At 43.1% G+C, this 24,311-nt stretch overlaps 2 protein-coding genes across 3 annotated transcripts in view; one reads left to right on the top strand and one right to left on the bottom strand.

Annotated features, from left to right (window-relative positions):
- Positions 1–685: 685 nt before the first annotated feature.
- gtf2a2 (general transcription factor IIA, 2) lies at positions 686–14,353 on the top strand. Of its 2 annotated transcripts, none has more exons than XM_034182982.1 (4): positions 686–878; positions 3,123–3,227; positions 5,354–5,480; positions 14,133–14,353. In XM_034182982.1, the coding sequence occupies exons 1-4, from the start codon at positions 807–809 to the stop codon at positions 14,156–14,158; spliced, it is 330 nt and encodes a 109-aa protein (XP_034038873.1). In that variant the 5' UTR covers positions 686–806; the 3' UTR covers positions 14,159–14,353. The 2 variants fall into 2 exon arrangements, with proteins under 2 accessions (XP_034038873.1, XP_034038882.1); XM_034182991.1 differs by having other exon boundaries at positions 686–874; positions 3,119–3,227.
- The window catches only part of znf395a (zinc finger protein 395a), a 62,421-nt gene continuing 52,381 nt past the window's right edge, over positions 14,272–24,311 (bottom strand). The window contains exon 10 of the mRNA XM_034182970.1: positions 14,272–15,858. Coding sequence (XP_034038861.1) covers positions 15,747–15,858 — 112 coding nt within the window. The 3' untranslated portion in view covers positions 14,272–15,746. The remainder of the gene's footprint in view (positions 15,859–24,311) is intronic.

A 24,311-nucleotide genomic window follows, 5' to 3' on the forward strand; every position in this document is an offset into this window, starting at 1 on the left:
TGTGATAAAGTATTTTGTTGTCACGTACAGTGTTTGGCGAAATTCTATCCTAGGTCTTTTGGATCCTTTGGATCTATGAAGCTTAAATATGAAAAAGTATCAATATCGATATCGGCGATACTGGGCCTGTGTTTACTTGATATCGGATCAATACCAAAATTCCCGGTATCACCCACCTCTATTCCACTCCTCCAGCCAAGGCAAAGGAGTCGGTATCGGGTTATTTGGTCACGTGAGGATTCTGACATTTTGCTGATTGGCTGAGACATGCTGCTCTCTGATTGGCTGCAGCCTTTGTTTACAACGTAGCACTGATACCAGTCTCTGGAGGAGTGGAACCACTGTGGAACCAACTTACATTTTCGGCGGTTACACTACAGCCAATCACAGAGCGTGGCGTGATAGCCAATAGCAGCCGACGTATCAGATGGACCAGTCACAGCCATGTTTTCAAAAACACGCTACCAGTCTCTTTGCACAAGAGACTGTGGTACCAAGAAAAAAAGGAAGAAGAAAAAAGGAAAAAAGAAAAGAAAAAAGGAAAAAGAAAAAAAGGAAAAAGAGAAAAAGAAAGAAAAAAACACTGGTACCAGTGCTAGCTTTCATTCTACTGTTAGATTTAGCAACCCTCACTCTCAGCCGCTAGGTGGCGATAAGGCCCTAAGACGCAGACTTCACAGTCGAAGAAGAAGCAGCAGGGTCAGTGTCCTGCTCAGCTCTTAGCTCCGCTTTTTTTTTTTTTTAGCTTCGTTCTGCGCGTAGTCACTTTTCGGTTTTCTTAACATAAACTTTCCGGAGGTGCCGTCATGGCGTACCAGCTGTATAGAAACACCACGCTGGGAAACAGTTTGCAGGAGAGTTTGGACGAGCTGATACAGGTACCGCCGAGTTACACCGTGCTAACTCTGCTAACTGTTCTCGGTCCCAAAGGATTAAATGTTGTTTCTGTCCATCGATACCAGTTTAAAACACCCAGCTATCTGAGAGCAAGTCAGTCCTGGTTCAGGTTTTAGTTAATTCATAGATTTTTGTTGGGGTAGTAAAATTACATCTACAAATACATAAAATCTGCTGACGATCAAAACACAAATAAAACAAAAATACATAAAAACAACTGAGGAGAAAACGCAAAATAAAAAAAAATACATGAAAACTACTAACGAGCAAAACGTAAAAAAAATACATGAAAACTACTAACGAGCAAAACGTAAAAATAAAATCTACTGATGAGCAAAACACAAAAATAAAATACATAAAATCTACTTATGACCCAAAAATAAAATACGTAAAATCTACTGACGACCAAAAAACAAAAATAAAATCTACTGATGAGCAGAACACAAAAATAAAATACATAAAATCTACTGACGACCAAAAAACAAAAATAAAATGCATAAAATATACTGACAAGCAAAACATAAAAACGCATAAAATCTACTGATGAGCAAAACACAAACATAATCATTTTAATTCAGAATGAATTTATAGTGTGATTAAAATAAGTATACCATAACATAAAAATCATGCACAAATACAAGAATTGTCCAAAGATAAAAATTGATACAGATATAAACATCAAAGGTACTAAAAGTCTCAAACACCCACCTAAAAAAAACAAAAAAAACAAGGTATTTATTTACATTGATGTCTTCATTGTGGTCAGTTTGATATTTGTGCCCAAAATTTTAAAGTGCTTTACAATAATGCCTCACATTCACCCCGATGTCAGGGTGCTGCCATACAAGGTACTCACTACACACTGGGAGCAATAGGGGATTAAAGGCCTTGCCCAAGGGCCCCTAGTGAGTTTCCAGTCAGGCGTGGATTTGAACCGAGGATCTTCTGGTCCCAACGCTTAAATCAATTTTATTTATATAGCGCCAAATCACAACAAACAGTTGCCCCAAGGCGCTTTATATTGTAAGGCAAGGCCATACAATAATTACGGAAAAACCCCAACGATCAAAACGACCCCCTGTGAGCAAGCACTTGGTGACAGTGGGAAGGAAAAACTCCCTTTTAACAGGAAGAAACCTCCAGCAGAACCAGGCTCAGGGAGGGGCAGTCTTCTGCTGGGACTGGTTGGGGCTGAGGGAGAGAATCAGGAAAAAGACATGCTGTGGAGGGGAGCAGAGATCAATCAGTAATGATTAAATGCAGAGTGGTGGATACAGAGCAAAAAGAGAAAGAAACACTCAGTGCATCATGGGAACCCCCCAGCAGTCTATGTCTATAGCAGCATAACTAAGGGATAGTTCAGGGTCACCTGATCCAGCCCTAACTATAAGCTTTAGCAAAAAGGAAAGTTTTAAGCCTAATCTTAAAAGTAGAGAGGGTGTCTGTCTCCCTGATCTGAATTTGGAGCTGGTTCCAGAGGAGAGGAGCCTGAAAGCTGAAGGCTCTGCCTCCCATTCTACTCTTACAAACCCTAGGAACTACAAGTAAGCCTGCAGTCTGAGAGCGAAGCGCTCTATTGGGGTGATATGGTACTATGAGGTCCCTAAGATAAGATGGGACCTGATTATTCAAAACCTTATAAGAAGAAGAACCACTAGACCATCACCTCCCCCAAATAGTAAGTCCCTTCGGCTGCTCCCTTGTTTGCACTCGGAGTCGCCACAGCAAATCCAAGGTGGATCTGCATGTTGAATTGACACAAGTTTTAAGCCAGATGCCCTTCCTGATGCAACTCCACATTACATGGAGAAATGTGGCAGGGGTGGGATTTGAACCCAGAACCTTCTGAACTGAAATCAAGCACATTAACCACTTGGCCACCACCCCTGCTACATCACCTCCCCCAAATACTGTAGAAATAACAAATACACGTTTATGTGACACTTTCCAAAAGTGTTTCTTATAATAACATGCAATAGTTTCTAATCTCACAATCTCATGACAATCTCTCTCCCAGATGGCGGACTAAAATATCACAGAAAGGAGCTCAGTGTTATGGTCCCTATCTGTACATCTGATTCAAGAAAAGAAAAGCAGGCCTGTATTCCTTGTGGTGATCAGCAGCTGGACTGGTCCTCTGATTAAATGTGGCTTTTAAAGCTGTGGTTCCTCTCAAATATTGTTTGGACTTGCAGACTGATGCCGTGGTTGTGTGTTTGTGTCAGACTCAGCAGATCACTCCTCAGCTGGCTCTGCAGGTCCTCCTACAGTTCGATAAAGCCATCAACACCGCGCTTGCCAACAGAGTCCGCAACAGAGTCAACTTCAGGGTGAGTCCTCTGACCTTTGACCTAGACTTTGAAGCAGAATCCAGTGATGTTATCAGGAAGGAAATTTAAATTCAACTCCATCCGCTTCATATGTGTAGCTGGCTAACTGTTACCTACTCAGCACCACAAAACCTGTTTTCAGTCATTCTCGTCTTCCACAAGGGTTTCTTCTCAAGAAACCTCCTCTTTGTCCTCCCTCTTGATCTGTGGTTTTACTGGGATCTGATGGGGCTGTTAGTGGGCTGACTATGGACACTGTGAGACACCAGGCTGAGCTCAGTGATGAAGTCATCACCCAGAGATGAGCTGTAGGTGTGTTTACCACAGGACTCTACTGACTATGAACAGACGCAGTCAACCACAGAGTTGTAGGAGTTGTAGTCCATGTTTATTGGTTGTTTTGTCATAGTTGTGTCCTTAGGGCATATTGGGGAGATGACGTTTCTTTCTCCTGGTAGGTCTCTCTCTTGGCCTCTTTCTTTTTCTCAAAAGCAGGACGTTGGCAGTTTTTTCAAACTACTTTCTCCTGTAGATGTCATATTTTGTGTGCTGTCAGGATGTTTGTCTCAGTTTCAATACATTCTTGCTGAACATGGGGACACAGCCTGGTCTCACCCCGCGCTCTTGGGAGGTGAAATCCGTAAACCTCCTCTTTGTCCTCCCTCTTCTCCTCCTGCCTGGTGGCTCCATCCTCAGCATCCTTCTCCCTATATACCCTGGGTCCCTCCTCTGCACATGTCCAAACCATCTCAGTCTCGCCTCTCTGACTTTGTCTCCAAACCGTCCCACCTGAGCTGTCCCTCTGATATGTTAATTCCTAATCTTGTCCATCCTCGTCACTCCCAAAGAGAATCTCAACATCTTCAGCTCCGCCTCCTGTCTTTTTGTTAGTGCCACTGTCTCTAAACCGTCCAACATAGCTGGGCTCACTACTGTCTTGTAAACTTTCTGCTTCACTCTTGCTGATATTCTTCGGTCACAAATCACTCCTGCCAACTTTCTCCACCGACTCCACCCTGCCTGCACTCTCTTCTTCACCTCTCTACCACACTCTCCATTACTTTGAACAGTTGACCCCAAGTATTTAAACTCATTTACTTTCACCACTTCTACTCCTTGTAACTGAACTGTTCCACTGGGCTCCCCCCTACACACTCTCGCTTTCATTCCCCTTCTCCTAGTCCCCTAGTCCATAGAGACTCCTGTCTGCTCTCATCCGTCAACCTGTCCATCACCACTGCAAACAGGAAAGGACTCAGAGCTGATCCTTGGTGTAATTCCACCTCCACCTTGAATGAGTCTGTCATTCTACTGCACCCGTCTCTGCTGTCACACTGTCCTTGTACATGTCCTGCACCACCCTCACGTGCTTCTTTGCCACTCCAGACTTCCTCGTACAATACCACAGCTCTTCTCTTGGCACTCTGCCATAAGATTTCTCTAAATCCACAAACACACAATGTAACTCCTTCTGGCCTTCTCTGTACTTCTCCACCAGTATTCTCACAGCAAACATTGCTTCTGTAGTGCTCTTTCTCAGCATGAAACCATATTGCTGGTCACAGATTTTCTAAGCCAAGCTTCAGCTACTATTTCCCATAACTTCATGCTGTGGCTGAACATTTTAATTAGTATATTTACTAATAATTTTGTGTGGTTCCGTCATATTTTTGTTCTCGTTCCCATATGTTCACTTAAAGTGGCATTTATTAATGTTGAAGGTGACTTCAGTGACTTCTAGAGGTTATGTTTCCTGTTGAAGTCCTTCCAACAGCGTGTCAGAGGGTCGTCTGTATGTCTGCTTGCTCCTGTTTGCGTTTTCCTCCACAGTGGAGCCAATGAAGTTTATTCAGATAACAAAAATGGATTCAACTAGCAGCTTCAACCAGACCACGGACTCAAACAAAAACTGAGACACATAAAAGGTTTATTTGCAGAAACTTGTCAGGATGCAGAAAACATGTTGCCATGGCAACTGGCATGCCATTGCTTTCCTAAAACTGAGTCGCGGCTCAGGTCAGCTGTGATAACTGGAACATCTGTTTTCTAGGTTTGGTGAAACGGCGCTTGTGATCTGGAAGGAGTAGATGTTTCACACTCTTGCTGTGTTTCTGTTTGTCCTCCAGGGGTCACTAAACACCTACAGGTTCTGTGACAACGTCTGGACGTTTGTTCTGAATGATGTGGAATTCAGGGAGGTGACGGAACTGGTGAGGGTTGACAAGGTCAAGATCGTCGCGTGTGATGGAAAGAGTGAGTCTACCTGAATCACTACTCTTCTGTCTAAAGTCCCAAAAATATCTTCATGGTGTAATTTTTGAGAAGGTCGTCACTTTAAAGCAAGATTTCCTGAGTGCTTAAAACTATTAATGTGAGACTTCTATTGCAGTATTACTGTAAGATTGTGTTGCAGATGGTGATAACGATAAGATGATGGCTCCTCTCCGGAAACCATCAACTTATCGTGGTGGCGAGGTTTGTGTGCTGCTATGAACTTGGGAGCTGTGTTGTCTGGAGCCTTCGTGCTCCTGGTAGGGTCTCCCATGTCAAACTGGTCTCAGGCGAGGAGCCAGACTAAGGCCCAGTCTCAGTTTTCTTTTGTACCCCTTCCCCTTGGCCCTTCACCTTACCCCTTTAAAACAAGGGGTGAGGTGAAGGGGTACGCCTCTAACCCTATGAATTGAGACACCCCTCCACCTTAGAGGGGAAAAAAAATGCCCGTCTCATGAGTTTGACGTCATCATGTTGCGTTGCTTTAAACTGCCGTCTTCAGTTTGTCAACATGGCAGCTGAAGTGCAACTTGTTGCAGCACCCTGTTTGCTCTTTTTATTTTCTCGCCTTTCTCTGTCAGTGCGAAGAAATAGGAGTCACAGATTTCTCATCACAATCATGTCGGAGAATTTTGTGGTATTAATAATTAATTAGTATGTATTTATAAGACCCTTGTGAATGCAGTAAAGTAAATCTGTAAGCCCAGATTTGTAATTCAGCGGAGAAATCTTCGTTTAAAAATGACAGATTTGCAGCTAAAATTTATCCCTCTGTGAAAACAGTTTGTACAGCCGTATCATTTCCATGACGTCAGGGACAAGACGACGCGCTCCCGCCTTCAGTCCGATCCCGCATTGAAATTGATTTTATCTGTTAGTAATGTTACTTATACATGTCCTGGTTTCAACATCCAAAAGTAAGCTGCAATGAATGTGAGATACAGATCTGTGTGCTCAGATCAGCAACGACATCGACAGCGGGCGCCGTTCTTCCTCTCCCGCTCTCTGCCTCTGCTACGCTCGCTGTTTTAATGTGAAGCGGCCAGTACACCTGTTGCTGCGAGGACAGACTTCTTGCGGTAAAATCCACAGCACCACACGTCTCGACAGTCGGAGCCCCAGAGCTCCATGGATGCTGAGAGGTTTATATATTTTTAATGACTGGGATTCTTTGCGGGTCTCGCCTCCATATCCCGCGATGGTACCGGAGGCGAAAGACAGTAGATTTTCATTGCGACACCACTCAATCAAACGGTCGTATGAAAAAGTCCCCCAAAGTAATTTTCAAGCACAAATAAAAGAAATGTGTACTCACCAAACATGCCGCAAGACAATATGAAGTTTTAAAAAAAGTAGATCCTTCTGTATAAGACAAGAAAAAGGTGCAGATGCAAACTGACGTAAATCCACAAATTACAATTGACGCAGTGCATGCTGGGAGAGGGTCTTGTCCGTGACGTCTCGGCAGCGTCCATGATGACAGGGACAGTTTGCGGAGGGCTAAATGTTAGCTGTAAATTTGTCATTTTCAAATGAAGATTTCTCCGTTGAATGACAGATCTGGGCTTGCAGACTTACTTTACTTCATTCAGAAGGATCTCATGTGTAAATGTAAGTCATTTTTTGGTCCAAAGATCTGACTGCATTTTTTTCAATGCAGGTCTCCTTTAAAGATGTTTTAAGGCTGTAAAACCCCTCACTACACACTTTATACACTTTTCTCAAACAGGCATTAACCTTTTCTCTCGTGTGTAAACACTCTCAAAGTTCAAACCTTAGTAGAAAAATAAGACCAACCTGTTTTCAGGCCCAAACATTTGTTTGAGAAATAAAAATGGAACGTTTTCCTATAAATAATTATGATGGCTTTTAGAACTAACGAATTTAATTTTAACGATCAACCGACGAGGTTGGACACATACGAAATTATTAATAATGACTGACTAGTATTTCAGAGATCCTCTGATTGCGCCTCTGCATCCTGGCGCCGCGCCACTGTCGCGCCTTTTTCCACTGAGTGACACCTCGGTGCAGGTGTCTTTTTCCGAGTGAAGAACATAGTTATGGGTAGTTGTTGGTGCTCTTTTTTTCTTCTGGGCGAGAAGATTATAAACAGACACACAGAACACAATGTGCTGTTTAAAAAAAAAAAAAAGCATGCAAAATTGGACTAAAAAACTCCGCGAAACTGCGAGGCCGCGAAAGGTGAACCGCGTTATAGCGAGGGACCACTGTAAACACTTGAAATATATCAGTCTGTGGAATGAATGTCTACATCATACAAGTTTGACTTTTTGAATGAATGACTGAAATAAATCCACTTTTTCACGATATTCTAATTATATGACCAGCACCTGTATGTTTTGGGCTGCATCTAGTTCTGTTAACCTTATATTTCTTTTTCAAATTCTCCCATTTTTTGCATCCAGCCTTTAGAAATTTCCTTGACAAATAATATCAGTCTGTTAGGACGTCAGATTATGTGTTACACATGTACATGTGTGTGTAGATATTTTCCTTTTTACTCCCAGTGGTCTTTATCTGACTACTTAGAACACAGAAACTTCTCATTTTCTTATTAGGAGTCGAGTGTGTTCAGGGCTCCCTGTTTGTTTACAAAATACACGTGTTACAGACCCTAACCCTAACCAACAGCAGGGGGCGCTATTATCCAAAGCTTTATGAACATACAAATTAACGTGCTTATCCTTTATTATGATTTTCTCCGTTGTGAGATATAAAAGTGTCTTATCGTAGCATTCGTGTGTATGTGCATTATAACGCCTCAGCGCACAAGCGAAGTTACGATATTCTTCAGAACGACAATTTGCGTAACTTGCATCCAGCAGCAGACACACTGTTGTCATGGACAACTGTCTGTAAAGTTTTTTTTGGCAAGTTATAAAGAGCGTAATTTGTAATGAAAGCCGCTTCATTTGTGCGGCTCTTTCGGCACCATGTTTGTTTCTGTGGAGACAGCAGTAAGCTCCTCCTACTCCTCCAAACAGAGTGAATCTGGATGCACACTCTGTTTGGAGGGGTTTGTCGCCCTCCGACTACCCCTCCGCCTCGCTCCAAAAAGAGAATTGAGACACCCCTCTGTATGTTGTGCCCGCGCAAAATTTAGGGGAAGGGGTAAGAGGAAGGGCTGAGGGGTAGAATTGAGATTCAGCCTAAGAATGGTTCACTCCATGGAAAAATGAGGAAGAGGAAATGTGACCCAGCCCAGGGGATCCTGGGCCCCCCATGTTTAGCCAGGCCTGGACAGAGGGCCCATCAGCGAGTGCCTAGGTTTGCCACAGAACCTGGTTGTGCACAGCCTCAAAAGGCAAGATGGACTTTTCATCTCCACCGTGTGGGCTCACCCCCCCGCAGGGGGAACCACCGGGCTCAGGCGCACTGTCCCTTGGGTGGCACTGAAAGTCAAGGGCCTCAGTGGACCAGACTCAGGTTCCAGAGACTAGCTCTGGGAGTGTGGAATGTCACATCACTGTGGGAAAAGGAGCCGGAGCTTGTGCAGAAGGTGGAGCACTACCAGTTAGATCCGGTGGGCCTCTCCTTCACCCACATCCTCTGCTCTGGAACCATTCTCCTTGACAGGCATTGGACCTTATTCTTTTCTGGACTGTGAGGTGCCGGACGTGTGTGGGGATGCTCATGGGTCCCCAGCTGAGTGCCGCTACATCAGTTTACCCCGGTAGATGAGAGTGTCGCCTCCATGCGCCTTCAGGTGACTATGACTGTTGTTTGTGCGTATGGATTGACCAGCAGTTTGGTGTATTTGGCCTTCTTGGAGTCTCTGAATTGAGTTATGTATGGTGCTCCAGTGGGGGACTCCATTGTTCTGCTGGGGGACTTCAGTGCACACGTGGGCAATGACAGAGACACCTGGAGAGGTGTGATTGGGAGAACGTGGGCAGAGCTGTCAACTGGTCACCATCTGATGGTGAGTTGGATCAGAGGGTTGGGGAGGACTTTGGACAGACCTGGTCAGCCCAAGCGGATAGTGCGGGTGAACTGGGAACATCTGGAGAGCCCACTTTCCAGCAGAGCTTCAACTCACACCTCTGGCGGACCTTTTCTGGAATCTCGGTGGAGGTTGGGGCATTGAACCAGAATGGGCAATGTTCAAAGCTTCCATTGCTGAAGCTGCAGTGGGGAGCTGTGGCCTGAAGGTCTTAGGTGCCTCAAGGAATCGCACTGGTGGTTAAGGAAGCCACTTGACTGAAGGAGTCCTTCTGGGATATGTTATCTCAGAGGACTCCGGGGCCAGTTGCAAAGAACTGACAGGCGGAAAGGGCAACAGCCTCTGCTGTGAGGGAGGCAAAGGAGCGGGTGTGAGAGGAGTTCGGAGCAACCATGGAGGACGACTTTCGGTCGACACCAAGGTGTTTTGGAGGACCGTGATGCACATCAGGAGAAGCAAACTTGGAACCATCCAAGCTGTCTACAGTAAGGATGGGATTCTGTTGAACTCAACTGAGGATGTAGTCCACAGCTGGAAGGAACACTTTGAGGAACTCCTGCGTCAGACCAGAGCACCTGCTATAGTAGGGGCAGAGCTGGAAGCTGAAAGGGATCATCATCAATTTCCTTGGTGGAAGTCACTGAGGTAGGTAAACAACTCCACAGTGGCAAAGCCCCGGGGGTTGATGAGATCCGTCCAGAAATGGTGAAGGCTGTGGGTGTGGAGGGACTGTCTTGCATGAGACGTCTCTTCAACATTGTGTTGCGGTCTGGGACAGTGTCTAAGGAGTGGCAAACTGGGGCGGTGGTCCCCATATTTAAAAAAAGGGGACCAGAGAGTGTGTGCCAACTACAGGGGCATCACACTACTCAGCTTCCCTGATAAAGTCTACTTCAGGTTGCTGGAGAGGAGGGTTCAGCCAATAATCAAACCTCTGATTGAAGAGGAACAATGCGAGTTCCAACCTGGTTGTGGAACAACCGACCAGCTCTCACAGGGATCCTGGAGTGGACCTGGGAGTATGCCCATCCAGTCTTCATGTGTTTTGTGGACTTGAAGGTGTATGATCAGGTACCCCGGGAGATACTGTGGGAGGTACTGTGGGAGTTTGGAGTGAGGGGGTCCCTTCTCAGGGCCATCCAGTCTCTGTATTCGCAAAGCGAGAGCTGTGTTCGGGTGCTCGGCAGTAAGTCAGACTCGTTTCCAGTGGAGGTTGGCCTCTGCCAGGGCTGCGCCTTGTCACCAATACTGTTTGTGATATTCATGGACAGGGTATCAAGGTGTAGTCGGGGGGAGGAGGGTTTCCAGTTTGGTGGGCTCAGGGTCTTAGTACTGCTTTTTGTAGATGATGTGGTCTTGTTGGCTTCATCAGCCTGTGACCTCCAACACTCATTGGATCAGTTTGCAGCTGAGTGTGAAGCGGCTGGGATGAGGATCAGCACCTCTAAATCTGAGGCCGTGGTTCTCAGCAAGAAACAGATGGATTGTCTACTCCAGGTAGGGAATGAGGTCTTGCCCCAAATGAAGAAATTGAAGTACCTTGGGGTCTTGCTCACTAGTGAGGGGACGATGGAGCATGAGACTGGCTGGAGAATCAGTGCAGCAGGGGCGGCGTTACATTCACTCTACTGTAGTGTTGTGATGAAAAGGGAGCTGAGCCAAAAGATGAAGTTCTCGATCTACTGGTCAGTCTTCGTTCCTGCTCTCACCTATGAGGGTTGGGTCATGACCAAAAGAACTAGATTGCGGGTACAAGTGGCTGAAATGGACTTCCTCAGGAGGGTGGCTGGTGTCTCCCTTAGAGATAAGTTGAGAAGTTCGGTCATCTGTGGGGAACTCAGAGTAGAGCCGCTGCTCCTTCACGTTGAAAGGAGCCAGCTGAGGTGGTTCGGCATCTGGTAAGGATGCCTCGTGGGCGCCTTCCCAGAGAGGTGTTCTAGGCACGTCCACCTGAGAGGAGACCCGGGGAAGACCCAGGACTAGGTGGAGAAATTATCTCTGTGCTTGTTCTGTTAGACCTCAGTGCTGCTTTTGATACTGTTGACCATAAAATTTTATTACAGAGATTAGAGCATGCCATAGGTACAACCCCTGGCAAAAATTATGGAATCACCGGCCTCGGAGGATGTTCATTCAGTTGTTTAATTTTGTAGAAAAAAGCAGATCACAGACATGACACAAAACTAAAGTCATTTCAAATGGCAACTTTCTGGCTTTAAGAAACACTATAAGAAATCAGGAAAAAAATTGTGGCAGTCAGACCAAGCAGAGGGAAAAAAATATAGAATCACTCAATTCTGAGGAAAAAATGATGGAATCATGAAAAACAAAAGAACGCTCCAACACATCACTAGTATTTTGTTGCACCACCTCTGGCTTTTATAACAGCTTACAGTCTCTGAGGCATGGACTTAATGAGTGACAAACAGTACTCTTCATCAATCTGGCTCCAACTTTCTCTGATTGCTGTTGCCAGATCAGCTTTACAGGTTGGAGCCTTGTCATGGACCATTTTCTTCAACTTCCACCAAAGATTTTCAATTGGATTAAGATCCGGACTATTTGCAGGCCATGACATTGACCCTATGTGTCTTTTTGCAAGGAATGTTTTCACAGTTTTTGCTCTATGGCAAGATGCATTATCATCTTGAAAAATGATTTCATCATCCCCAAACATCCTTTCAATTGATGGGATAAGAAAAGTGTCCAAAATATCAACGTAAACTTGTGCATTTATTGATGATGTAATGACAGCCATCTCCCCAGTGCCTTTACCTGACATGCAGCCCCATATCATCGACTGTGGAAATTTACATGTTCTCTTCAGGCAGTCATCTTTATAAATTAATTTTAATAAATTTTTAATATTTACTTCCAGCAAATATTAAAAATATGTTTTTTAACAGATCAGGGGATTGCAATCTGAGGGGGAAATTTAATTTAAAGCATCAGTGGGCACGAACGACATTAAAAGGTTTCTGTATTTCTGTCTGCGGGGTGAGGATGTGGAACAGATTGGGAGTGGGGCTCAAGCAATGTCCAAGCATGAACCAGTTCAAACAGCGGTACAAAAATGTTTTTTTCTAGGTATAGGGAGGAGGAAGGGTAATGAGGGTTAGGGTGTTTTTGTTTTTTGCTTCGGCTTGTAAATATATAGTATTTTGTATGTAAGTAGGTATGTGTAGGTGTATATTTATGTTTGTGTATATATATATATATATATAGAGAGAGAGAGAGAGAGAGAGAGAGAGAGAGAGAAATAGATATAGATAGATAGATATATTGATATCGGTTTAGGTGTGTAGGAATCTATGTGTACGAGGCAAAGGGTATTACTGGTTGTGGGGAAGAAGGGGTAGGGATAAATAAACTGATGCTTCACCCTACCCCTTTTCGGACATGTTGGGTACACAGTAGGAACATTTTTGTTGTTGTTTTCACTGATCTATCTTGTATTTGTTGTTGTATCAAATGTTCGAAATAAACAGTTTTCATTCATTCTTAAATCTCATTGGAACGGCACCAAACAAAACTTCCAGCATCATCACCTTGTCCAATGCAGATTCGAGATTCATCACTGAATATGACTTTCATCCAGTCATCCACAGTCCACGATTGCTTTTCCTTAGCCCATTGTAACCTTGTTTTTTTCTGTTTAGGTGTTAATGATGTATTCTGTATGTAAATCCCATTTCCTTTAGGCGGTTTCTTACAGTTCGGTCCCAGACGTCGACTCCAGTTTCCTCCCATTTGTTCCTCATTTGTTTTGTTGTGCATTTTCGATTTTTGAGACACATTGCTTTAAGTTTTCTGTCTTGACGCTTTGATGTCTTCCTTGGTCTACCCGTATGTTTGCCTTTAACAATCTTCCCATGTTGTTTGTATTTGGTCCAGAGTTTAGACACAGCTGACTGTGAACAACCAACATCTTTTGCAACATTGCGTGATGATTTACCCTCTTTTAAGAGTTTGATAATCCTCTCCTTTGTTTGTTTCAATTTGTTTGTTCCTTTGTTGCAGTTGACATCTCTCGTGTTGGAGCCATGATTCATGTCAGTCTACTTGGTGCAACAGCTCTCCAAGGTGTGATCGCTCCTTTTTAGATGCAGACTAACGAGCAGATCTGATTTGATGCAGGTGTTAGTTTTGGGGATGAAAATTTACAGGGTGATTCCATAATTTTTTCCTCAGAACTGAGTGAGTCCATATTTTTTTCCCTCTGCTTGGTCTAAAAATGTAGCCGTTACTGACTGCAACAATTTTTTTTTCCTGATTTCTTATAGTGTTTCGTAAAGCCAGAAAGTTGCCATTTGAAATGACTTTAGTTTTGTGTCATGTCTGTGATCTGCTTTTTTCTACAAAATTAAACTGAATGAATATCCTCCGAGGCCGGTGATTCCATAATTTTCGCCCGGGGTTGTATCTCCACACTGGCCTGGGAACACCTCAGGATCCCCCAGTCAGAGGTGGTCAGTGTGGCCGGGGAAAGGGAAGTCTGGGGTCCCCTGCTGGAGCTGTTGCCCCTGTGATCCAACCTGGATAAGCGGTTAAGGACAAGTGTGTTGCAGATGGGCGTTGCCACCACATGCTTTATTTAGCCACACCCACTTTTCCACTCCAAATGTCACATAGTAGAGGAGAGTTTAACATGTTTTATTCTTTTTCAGATTCTGGCTCTAATGCTGCAGAGTGACGCCTCTGTTCTGCTGCCTTCACGGGACTGGACTGTAAATATAATTTGTTACAGCAGAGGCATCGAGGGGTGGGGTCTGATGGAGTGGACCAATCACCTGTACCTGCTGCATGTTTTGTTTTTTTGTTTGAATAATGCATGTTGCAGTTTAATACTGACTGAATGGGTTCGCGTTTAATAAAAACTTAAATTGCAGACGTGCTGCGTTTTGTGTGACCTGTGAGAACATCCTGCAGCAGGTCGTTTACACTAGGTCAGCACGTGACCGCCGTCACATGCAGCACCATGATTTCTAACACCTTTAAGGTGAAATAACAGCAGTGCTTCAATGTTTACACAAATCAAACTACAAAAAATTGGCACCATTATAAAAAAAATGTCAATATGATCCTGAAACTTTGATGAACAAAAAATCTTAACATGATCAAAAATAAATAAAAAATACTTATACTGCCGAAATAACAGCTTCAGTAAGTATTTTTGTCCTTTAGTAGTGTCAAGCTCATCACTTTTACAGCCTGTTTTCTTTAGAAACATTAGAGGATGGACACACACACACACTTCACACTCACAGAATGTTTGATTTAAATCAGTCTGTAAAATGTAAAGTGACAGAACTGATTCTGTCTGGATCAGCTCACCCTCAGGAGACGAGGTGCCCGTCTGCCACGTCTCATTTCACACCTTTAACAAAGTGATTACTGGACAGTTTTATTGTTGTCCCCCCCAAGTACAATGACAATAAAGACTGTTGTTCTCTAATTTAATAACTTGTCTGAAGCAGATGGTCAGTGGCTTGTTTTTGTCTCAATTTCCTGACTTTTGTCAAGACAACTGGCTGTAAAGTGATGTTTTTTGGTTCTTTCAGAAAATCCATGATCTTGTTTTCTAATCTACAAAAGATAAAAAAAAAAAAAACCTTTTTATTTATTTATTTGCTTTGAGATTAAAGAGATTTGTCTTATTACATAAAAAGCAAACCATTTTTTAAGATTTTGGTTTGACATAAATCATGGTAAAGCCTGAGGTACAGCAGACCTTTCTAAGTGCTGTATGTATGTATGAATTAAAGTGCTGAACACTGAGCATTTTGACCTCCTGGTGGCGCTATATTTAAAGTCACTGAAAAGTAATTCAGATTAACCTGCTGGGGATTTTTACAAATGTCTGATCCAAATCGAATCACAATCTATAGTATATTGTTATTGTGATGTCTCACTCTGGACCAGAGCAGTGGACCCACAAAATGCAGCTGGAGCGTTACCATGGTTACTAAGCGATCATAGCGATGGAGCTGCTTTAGAAGAAACCTGAGAGCTGAGTGACCTTTAAAAGTTCTCACCAGAATCACTCAGTTGAGTAAATAGTTCATCAGGTCAAAGTTCACATCACAGCTCTTCTTAGTCTTCATAAAATACAGACTTGACAAAAACAGTTGTAAGAAAAAACAAAAACAAGTTTGAGTACAAAATGTTATGATTCCAAATGGAAGAACGTATAAAAGCACCAACGGCTAAATCATCAGGAGGAAGAGGCCGTTCTTCCCCCGCAACCCTCCACTCTAGGTTCTTTCACCACCCTCTGCTGTTCAGTCGAGGAAGCGCTGGCAGGCCTTCTTCCAGCGGCAGGCTGTGCACCACTGATCTCTGTGCTCGATCCCATAAACTTTACGGCATTTCTTGGCCTCGCCACGAACCCGCCTGGAACAAAACAGGTTTAACATCAAATTATTGATTGAAATAATTGAAAATTTGCTTTCAGGTATTTCCCTGTAACATGACCTCTGACCTTGATTTGAGAAAACTGGTCACTACAAAAAAAATATACATGACATTTTGTACACTGCAAACTTCATCATTTTTGTTTTTTTTTTTTTTTGTCAGGACTAAAAGTTAACCATACTGCTTTGGTTCCACTTTTTGTGAGACCCTGGTGGACAGACAGATGTGTTCCTAAAATTAAAAATAAACAAATTTTAACACATTGGAACATAATTCTGAGCATAAATGCATATTTAGCAGATTTTAGGATTAATTTAAACTTCAATGTTAATTATCACTAAATGCATTTCTGTGCAACAGAATTCAGTCATTCAGCTGCTCCCATTAGGGGGCGCCACAGCAGATCAATCGTTTCCACCTCACCCTGTCCTCTGTATCTTCCTCTGTCTCTCCAACCACCTGCATGTCCTCCCTCAGCACATCCATAAACCTCCTCTTTGTCCTCCCTCTTCTCCTCCTGCCTGGTGGCTCCATCCTCAGCATCCTTCTCCCTATATACCCTGGGTCCCTCCTCTGCACATGTCCAAGCCATCTCAATCTCACCCCTCTGACTTTGTCTCCAAACTGTCCCACCTGAGCTGTCTCTCTGTTCATTCCTAATCTTGTTCATTCTTGTCACTCCCAAAGAGAATCTCAACATCTTCAGCTCCGCCTCCTGTCTTTTTGTTAGTGCCACCGTCTCTAAACCGTCCAACATAGCTGGTCTCACTACTGTCTTGTAAACTTTCTCCTTCACTCTTGCTGATATTCTTCGGTCACAAAACACTCCTGCCACCTTTCTCCACCCACTCCACCCTGCCTGCACTCTCTTCTTCACCTCTCTACCACACTCTCCATTACTTTGGACAGCTGAACTCATCTACTTTCACCACTTCTACTCCTTGTTAACTGCACTGTTCCACTGGGCTCCCTCTCATTCATGCTGTCTCAACCGTTTAGAGTCCACTGGTCACTGTTTGACAGTCAGCATGTAGAGGAGTAAACGAAAAAAAACTGTCCTACATCTCTTTCTGTACTGAAAACATCGTGAAAAAAATGCTGTTGGGTTGGATGAGTGAAGTGCGGCTCCTCATCAGAGGGACAGTGCTTTCAGATCAGGGGACAAAGAGCTGAACTCCGGGGCCAGAGCAGTTGTGGCCAAGAATGCAGAGCATCAGGAACTACAAGGGCACCAACAGCCCACCATCAGTGCTGCTGCCTCGCTGGCAGAGGAACTAAATGGCTTCTAAGTCCTGCAGACAACTGATGCCCCGAACTGCCCACAGCAGCATCTCACTGAGTCCTCAACATGACATGAGGAGAGTACTACAGCAGGTCAACCAGAGGAAAGCCACCAGACCAAGCGGTGTAACTGGAAAGCTGCATAGCTCTCAGGGTTCCTCACTATGATAGTCAACCCCTTCCTGACTTAAGCCACTGTCCCAACCTGCCTGAAAACAGCCACAGTCATCCATGTCCCCAAGGCATCAGGCAACAGTGACCTCAACAGCTACAGGTCCATCGCCCGAACGTCAGTGGTGCCTTACAGAAACCTGGTTACAGCAGGATGAATATGTTAGTTTAAATGAGTCAACACCCCCGAGTCACACTAACTGTCAGAATGCTCGTAGCACGGGCTGAGGGGGAGGATTAGCAGCAATCTTCCACTCCAGCTTATTAATTAATCAAAAACCCAGACAGAGCTTTAATTCATTTGAAAGCTTGTCTCTTAGTCTTGTCCATCCAAATTGGAAGTCCCAAAAACCAGTTTTATTTGTTATTATCTATCGTCCACCTGGTCGTTACTGTGAGTTTCTCTGTGAATTTTCAGACCTTTTGTCTGACTTAGTGCTTAGCTCAGATAAGATAATTATAGTGGGCGATTTTAACATCCACACAGATGCTGAGAATGACAGCCTCAACACTGCATTTAATCTATTATTAGACTCTATTGGCTTTGCTCAAAATGTAAATGAGTCCACCCACCACTTTAATCATATCTTAGATCTTGTTCTGACTTATGGTATGGAAATAGAAGACTTAACAGTATTCCCTGAAAACCCCCTTCTGTCTGATCATTTCTTAATAACATTTACTCTGATGGACTACCCAGCAGTGGGGAATAAGTTTCATTACACTAGAAGTCTTTCAGAAAGCGCTGTAACTAGGTTTAAGGATATGATTCCTTCTTTATGTTCTCTAATGCCATATACCAACACAGTGCAGAGTAGCTACCTAAACTCTGTAAGTGAGATAGAGTATCTGGTCAATAGTTTTACATCCTCATTGAGCACAACTTTGGATGCTGTAGCTCCTCTGAAAAAGAGAGCCTTAAATCAGAAGTGCCTGACTCTGTGGTATAACTCACAAACTCGCAGCTTAAAGCAGATAACCCGTAAGTTGGAGAGGAAATGGTGTCTCACTAATTTAGAAGATCTTCACTTAGCCTGGAAAAAGAGTCTGTTGCTCTATATAAAAGCCCTCCGTAAAGCTAGGACATCTTACTACTCATCACTAACTGAAGAAAATAGGAACAACCCCAGGTTTCTTTTCAGCACTGTAGCCAGGCTGACAAAGAGTCAGAGCTCTATTAAGCCAAGTATTCCTTTAACTAGTAATGACTTCATGACTTTCTTTGCTAATAAAACTTTATTAGAGAAAAAATTAGTCATAACCATCCCAAAGACATATCGTTATCTTTGGCTGCTTTCAGTGATGCCGGTGGCAGTAATTAAACCATTACTTAAAAAGCCATCACTTGACCCAGCTACCTTAGCTAATTATAGGCCAATCTCCAACCTTCCTTTTCTCTCAAAAATTCTTGAAAGGGTAGTTGTAAAACACCTAACTGATCATCTGCAGAGGAATGGTCTATTTGAAGAGTTTCAGTCAGGTTTTAGAATTCATCATAGTACAGAAACGGCATTAGTGAAGGTTACAAATTCTTATGGCCTCAGACAGTGGACTCATCTCTGTGCTTGTTCTGTTAGACCTCAGTGCTGCTTTTGATACTGTTGACCATAAAATTTTATTACAGAGATTAGAGCATGCCAAAGGTATTAAAGGCACTGCGCTGCGGTGGTTTGAATCATATTTATCTAATAGATTACAATTTGTTCATGTAAATGGGGAATCTTCTTCACAGACTAAGGTTAATTATGGAGTTCCACAAGGTTCTGTGCTAGGACCAATTTTATTCACTTTATACATGTTTCCCTTAGGCAGTATTATTAGACAGCATTGCTTAAATTTTCATTGTTGCGCAGATGATACCCAGCTTTATCTAGCCATGAAGCCAGAGGACACACACCAATTAGCTAAACTGCAGGATTGTCTTACAAACATAAAGACATGGATGAACTCTAGTTTCCTGCTTTTAAACTCAGATAAAACTGAAGTTATTGTACTTGGCCACACAGATCTTAGAAACATGGTGTCTAACCAGATCCTTACTCTGGATGGCATTACCCTGACCTCTAGTAATACTGTGAGAAATCTTGGAGTCATTTTTGATCAGGACATGTCATTCAATGCGCATATTAAACAAATATGTAGGACTGCTTTTTTGCATTTGCGCAATATCTCTAAAATTAGAAAGGTCTTGTCTCAGAGTGATGCTGAAAAACTAATTCATGCATTTATTTCCTCTAGGCTGGACTATTGTAATTCATTATTATCAGGTTGTCCTAAAAGTTCCCTAAAAAGCCTTCAGTTAATTCAAAATGCTGCAGCTAGAGTACTGACGGGGACTAGAAGGAGAGAGCATATCTCACCCATATTGGCCTCTCTTCATTGGCTTCCTGTTAATTCTAGAATAGAATTTAAAATTCTTCTTCTTACTTATAAGGTTTTGAATAATCAGGTCCCATCTTATCTTAGGGACCTCTTAGTACCATATCACACCAATAGAGCGCTTCGCTCTCAGACTGCAGGCTTACTTGTAGTTCCTAGGGTTTGTAAGAGTAGAATGGGAGGCAGAGCCTTCAGCTTTTAGGCTCCTCTCCTGTGGAACCAGCTCCCAATTTGGATCAGGGAGACAGACACCCTCTCTACTTTTAAGATTAGGCTTAAAACTTTCCTTTTTGCTAAAGCTTATAGTTAGGGCTGGATCAGGTGACCCTGACCACAAGAGCTCTCCTGGTCCACCAGCACCACGGCTGTTATAAGGGCCCCTTCACACATAGTACGAATATGGGTGAATTGCGCACAAAGCAGGAATTGCATGCAATTCGTGTAAAATCGGAGCTGCATCCAAGCCTCCGTACACCTGTTGGTACAACTATTTCCACACACCAGCGGCTGAAAGACAGAGTGTGCGCTGTGAGAGCGCATTCGATCCCTCTTTCAGCAGGTGTTGGCCAAATTCTAGGTGACACACACGAACATCTAACACCGCTCGCTTGGCACTTAGAAAATGTGTGACCTTTCGCGCTGTTAGCAAGAAAACAGTAGGGAGACGATCACTTTCTAACTGGATGTGAAATTTGCTTACATGCCCCCACGAGTGTGGCTTTGCAAAAAGCAACACACATGGAGAGAGCATATCTCACCCGTGTTGGCCTCTCTTCATTGGCTTCCTGTTAATTCTAGAATAGAATTTAAAATTCTTCTTCTTACTTATAAGGTTTTGAATAATCAGGTCCCATCTTATCTTAGGGACCTTGTAGTACCATATTACCCCATTAGAGCGCTTCGCTCTCAGACTGCGGGCTTACTTGTAGTTCCTAGGGTTTGTAAGAGTAGAATGGGAGGCAGAGCCTTCAGCTTTCAGGCTCCTCTCCTGTGGAACCAGCTCCCAATTCAGATCAGGGAGACAGATACCCTCTCTACTTTTAAGATTAGGCTTAAAACTTTCCTTTTCGCTAAGGCTTATAGTTAGGGCTGGATCGGGTGACCCTGGACCATCCCTTGGTTATGTTGCTTTAGACGTAGACTGTGGGGGGTTCCCATGATGCACTGTTTCTTTCTCTTTTTGCTCCGTATGCATCACTCTGCATTTAATCATTAGTGATCGATCTCTGCCCCCCTTCTCGGCATGTCTTTTTCCTGGTTCTTTCCCTCAGCCCCAACCAGTCTCAGCAGAAGACTGCCCCTCCCTGAGCCTGGTTCTGCTGGAGGTTTCTTCCTGTTAAAAGGGAGTTTTTCCTTCCCACTGTGGCCAAGTGCTTGCTCATAGGGGGTCGTTTTGACCGTTGGGGTTTTTCATAATTATTGTATGGCCTTGCCTTACAATATAAAGCGCCTTGGGGCAACTGTTTGTTGTGATTTGGCGCTATATAAGAAAAAAGTTGATTGATTGATTGATGGAGTGCCAGAGTGTCGGCTCCCTCCGCAACACATGCTGTACATGTGAAACGCATGTGTGTTGCACCCCTCCCCAATCCGCCATGGGGTGGGTGGGAGCACACTCGCATGAACTACTGATATGGCGTGCACAGCACAGCGAGCTGCTGACCAGAGACTGACTGACTACAAATGAATGACGGCTCAGTGCACATGACGTGTCACAGTACAACCACAGAGCCCACAGCCAGGACAGGTATATTAATAAGTACAACACTACCTACATACACAATTACATAACAAATAACTAAAAAGAAATGATCACAGGCACAGAGACTGAGCAGAACCAGGCTCAGGGAGGGGCAGTCTTCTGCTGGGACTGGTTGGGGCTGAGGGAGAGAATCAGGAAAAAGACATGCTGTGGAAGAGAGCAGAGATCAATCACTAATGACTAAATGCAGAGTGGTGCATACAGAGCAAAAAGAGAAAGAAACACTCTGCATCATGGGAACCCCCCAGCAGTCTAAGTCTATAGCAGCATAACTAAGGGATGGTTCAGGGTCACCTGATCCAGCCCTAACTATAAGCTTTAGCAAAAAGGAAAGTTTTAAGCCTAATCATAAAAGTAGAGAGGGTGTCTGTCTCCCTGATCCAAATTGGGAGCTGGTTCCACAGGAGAGGAGCCTGAAAGCTTACAAACCCTAGGAACTACAAGTAAGCCTGCAGTCTGAGAGCGAAGCGCTCTATTGGGGTGATATGGTACTAAGAGGTCCCTAAGATAAGATGGGGCCTGATTATTCAAAACCTTATAAGTAAGAAGAAGAATTTTAAATTCTATTCTAGAATTAACAGGAAGCCAATGAAGAGAGGCCAATATGGGTGAGATATGCTCTCTCCTTCTAGTCCCTGTCAGTACTCTAGCTGCAGCATTTTGAATTAACTGAAGGCTTTTCAGGGAACTTTTAGGACAACCTGATAATAATGAATTACAATAGTCCAGCCTAGAGGAAATAAATGCATGAATTAGTTTTTCAGCATCACTGAGACAAGACCTTTCTAATTTTAGAGATATTGCGCAAATGCAAAAAAGCAGTCCTACATATTTGTTTAATATGCGCATTGAAGGACATATCCTGATCAAAAATGACTCCAAGATTTCTCACAGTATTACTAGAGGTCAGGGTAATGCCATCCAGAGTAAGGGTCTGGTTAGACACCATGTTTCTAAGATTTGTGGGGCAAAGTACAATAACTTCAGTTTTATCTGAATTTAAAAGCAGGAAATTAGAAGTGCCTTTAATACCTATGGCATGCTCTAATCTCTGTAATAAAATTTTATGATCAACAGTATCAAAAGCAGTACTGAGGTCTAACAGAACAAGCACAGAGATGAGTCCACTGTCTGAGGCCATAAGAAGATCATTTGTAACCTTCACTAATGCTGTTTCTGTACTATGATGAATTCTAAAACCTGACTGAAACTCTTCAAATAGACCATTCCTCTGCAGATGATCAGTTAGCTGTTTTACAACTACCCTTTCAAGAATTTTTGAGACAAAAGGAAGGTTGGATATTGGCCTATAATTAGCTAAGATAGCTGGGTCAAGTGATGGCTTTTTAAGTAATGGTTTAATTACTGCCACCTTAAAAGCCTGTGGTACATAGACAACTAATAACGATAGATTGACCATATTTAAGATCGAAGCATTAAATAATGGTAGGGCTTCCTTGAACAGCCTGGTAGGAATGGGGTCTAATAGACATGTTGATGGCTTGGAGGAAGTAACTAATGAAAATAACTCAGACAGAACAATCAGAGAGAAAGAGTCTAACCAAATACCAGCATTACTGAAAGCAGCCAAAGATAATGATATGTCTTTGGGATGGTTATGAGTAATTTTTTCTCTAATAGTTAAAATTTTATTTGCAAAGAAAGTCATGAAGTCATTACTAGTTAACGTTAAAGGAATACTCGGCTCAATAGAGCTCTGACTCTTTGTCAGCCTGGCTACAGTGCTGAAAAGAAACCTGGGGTTGTTCTTATTTTCTTCAAATAGTGATGAGTAGTAAGATGTCCTAGCTTTACGGAGGGCTTTTTTTTTATAGAGCAACAAACTCTTTTTCCAGGCTAAGTGAAGATCTTCTAAATTAGTGAGACGCCATTTCCTCTCCAACTTACGGGTTATCTGCTTTAAGCTGCGCGTTTGTGAGTTATACCACAGAGTCAGGCACTTCTGATTTAAGGCTCTCTTTTTCAGAGGAGCTACAGCATCCAAAGTTGTGCTCAATGAGGATGTAAAACTATTGACGAGATAATCTATCTCACTCACAGAGTTTAGGTAGCTACTCTGCCTTGTGTTGGTATATGGCATTGGAGAACATAAAGAAGGAATCATATCCTTAAACCTAGTTACAGCGCTTTCTGAAAGACTTCTACTGTAATGACTGCTGGGTAGTCCATCAGAGTAAATGTAAATGTTATTAAGAAATGATCAGACAGAAGGGGGTTTTCAGGGAATACTGTTAAGTCTTCAATTTCCATACCATAAGTCAGAACAAGATCTAAGGTATGATTAAAGTGGTGGGTGGACTCATTTACATTTTGAGTGAAGCCAACTGAGTCTAATAATAGATTAAATGCAGTGTTGAGGCTGTCATTCTCAGCATCTGTGTGGATGTTAAAATCGCCCACTATAATTATCTTATCTGAGCTAAGCACTAAGTCAGACAAAAGGTCCGAAAATTCACAGAGAAACTCACAGTAACGACCAGGAGGACGATAGATAACAAATAAAACTGTTTTTTGGGACTTCCAATTTGGATGGACAAGACTAAGAGTCAAGCTTTCAAATGAATTAAAGCTCTGTCTGGGTTTTTGATTAATTAATAAGCTGGAGTGGAAGACTGCTGCTAATCCTCCGCCTCGGCCCGTGCTACGAGCGTTCTGGCAGTTAGTGTGACTCTGGGGTGTTGACTTATTTAAACTAACATATTCATCCTGCTGTAACCAGGTTTCTGTAAGGCAGAATAAATCAATATGTTGATCAATTATTATATAATTTACTAACAGGGACTTAGAAGAGAGAGATCTAATGTATACCTTACTGAAT

Source organism: Thalassophryne amazonica, chromosome 2, assembly GCF_902500255.1.
Source record: "Thalassophryne amazonica chromosome 2, fThaAma1.1, whole genome shotgun sequence".
Taxonomy (NCBI): Eukaryota; Metazoa; Chordata; class Actinopteri; order Batrachoidiformes; family Batrachoididae; genus Thalassophryne; species Thalassophryne amazonica.

What these genes read in the sequence shown, in the direction of transcription:
- gtf2a2 (XM_034182982.1), top strand. Translation starts at nt 807, where the DNA reads ATGGCGTACCAGCTGTATAGAAACACCACGCTGGGAAACAGTTTGCAG. An exon ending in GTTTGGACGAGCTGATACAG is followed by an intron (nt 879 to 3,122) that starts GTACCGCCGAGT and finishes TGTTTGTGTCAG; the next exon opens with ACTCAGCAGATCACTCCTCA. An exon ending in GCAACAGAGTCAACTTCAGG is followed by an intron (nt 3,228 to 5,353) that starts GTGAGTCCTCTG and finishes TTTGTCCTCCAG; the next exon opens with GGGTCACTAAACACCTACAG.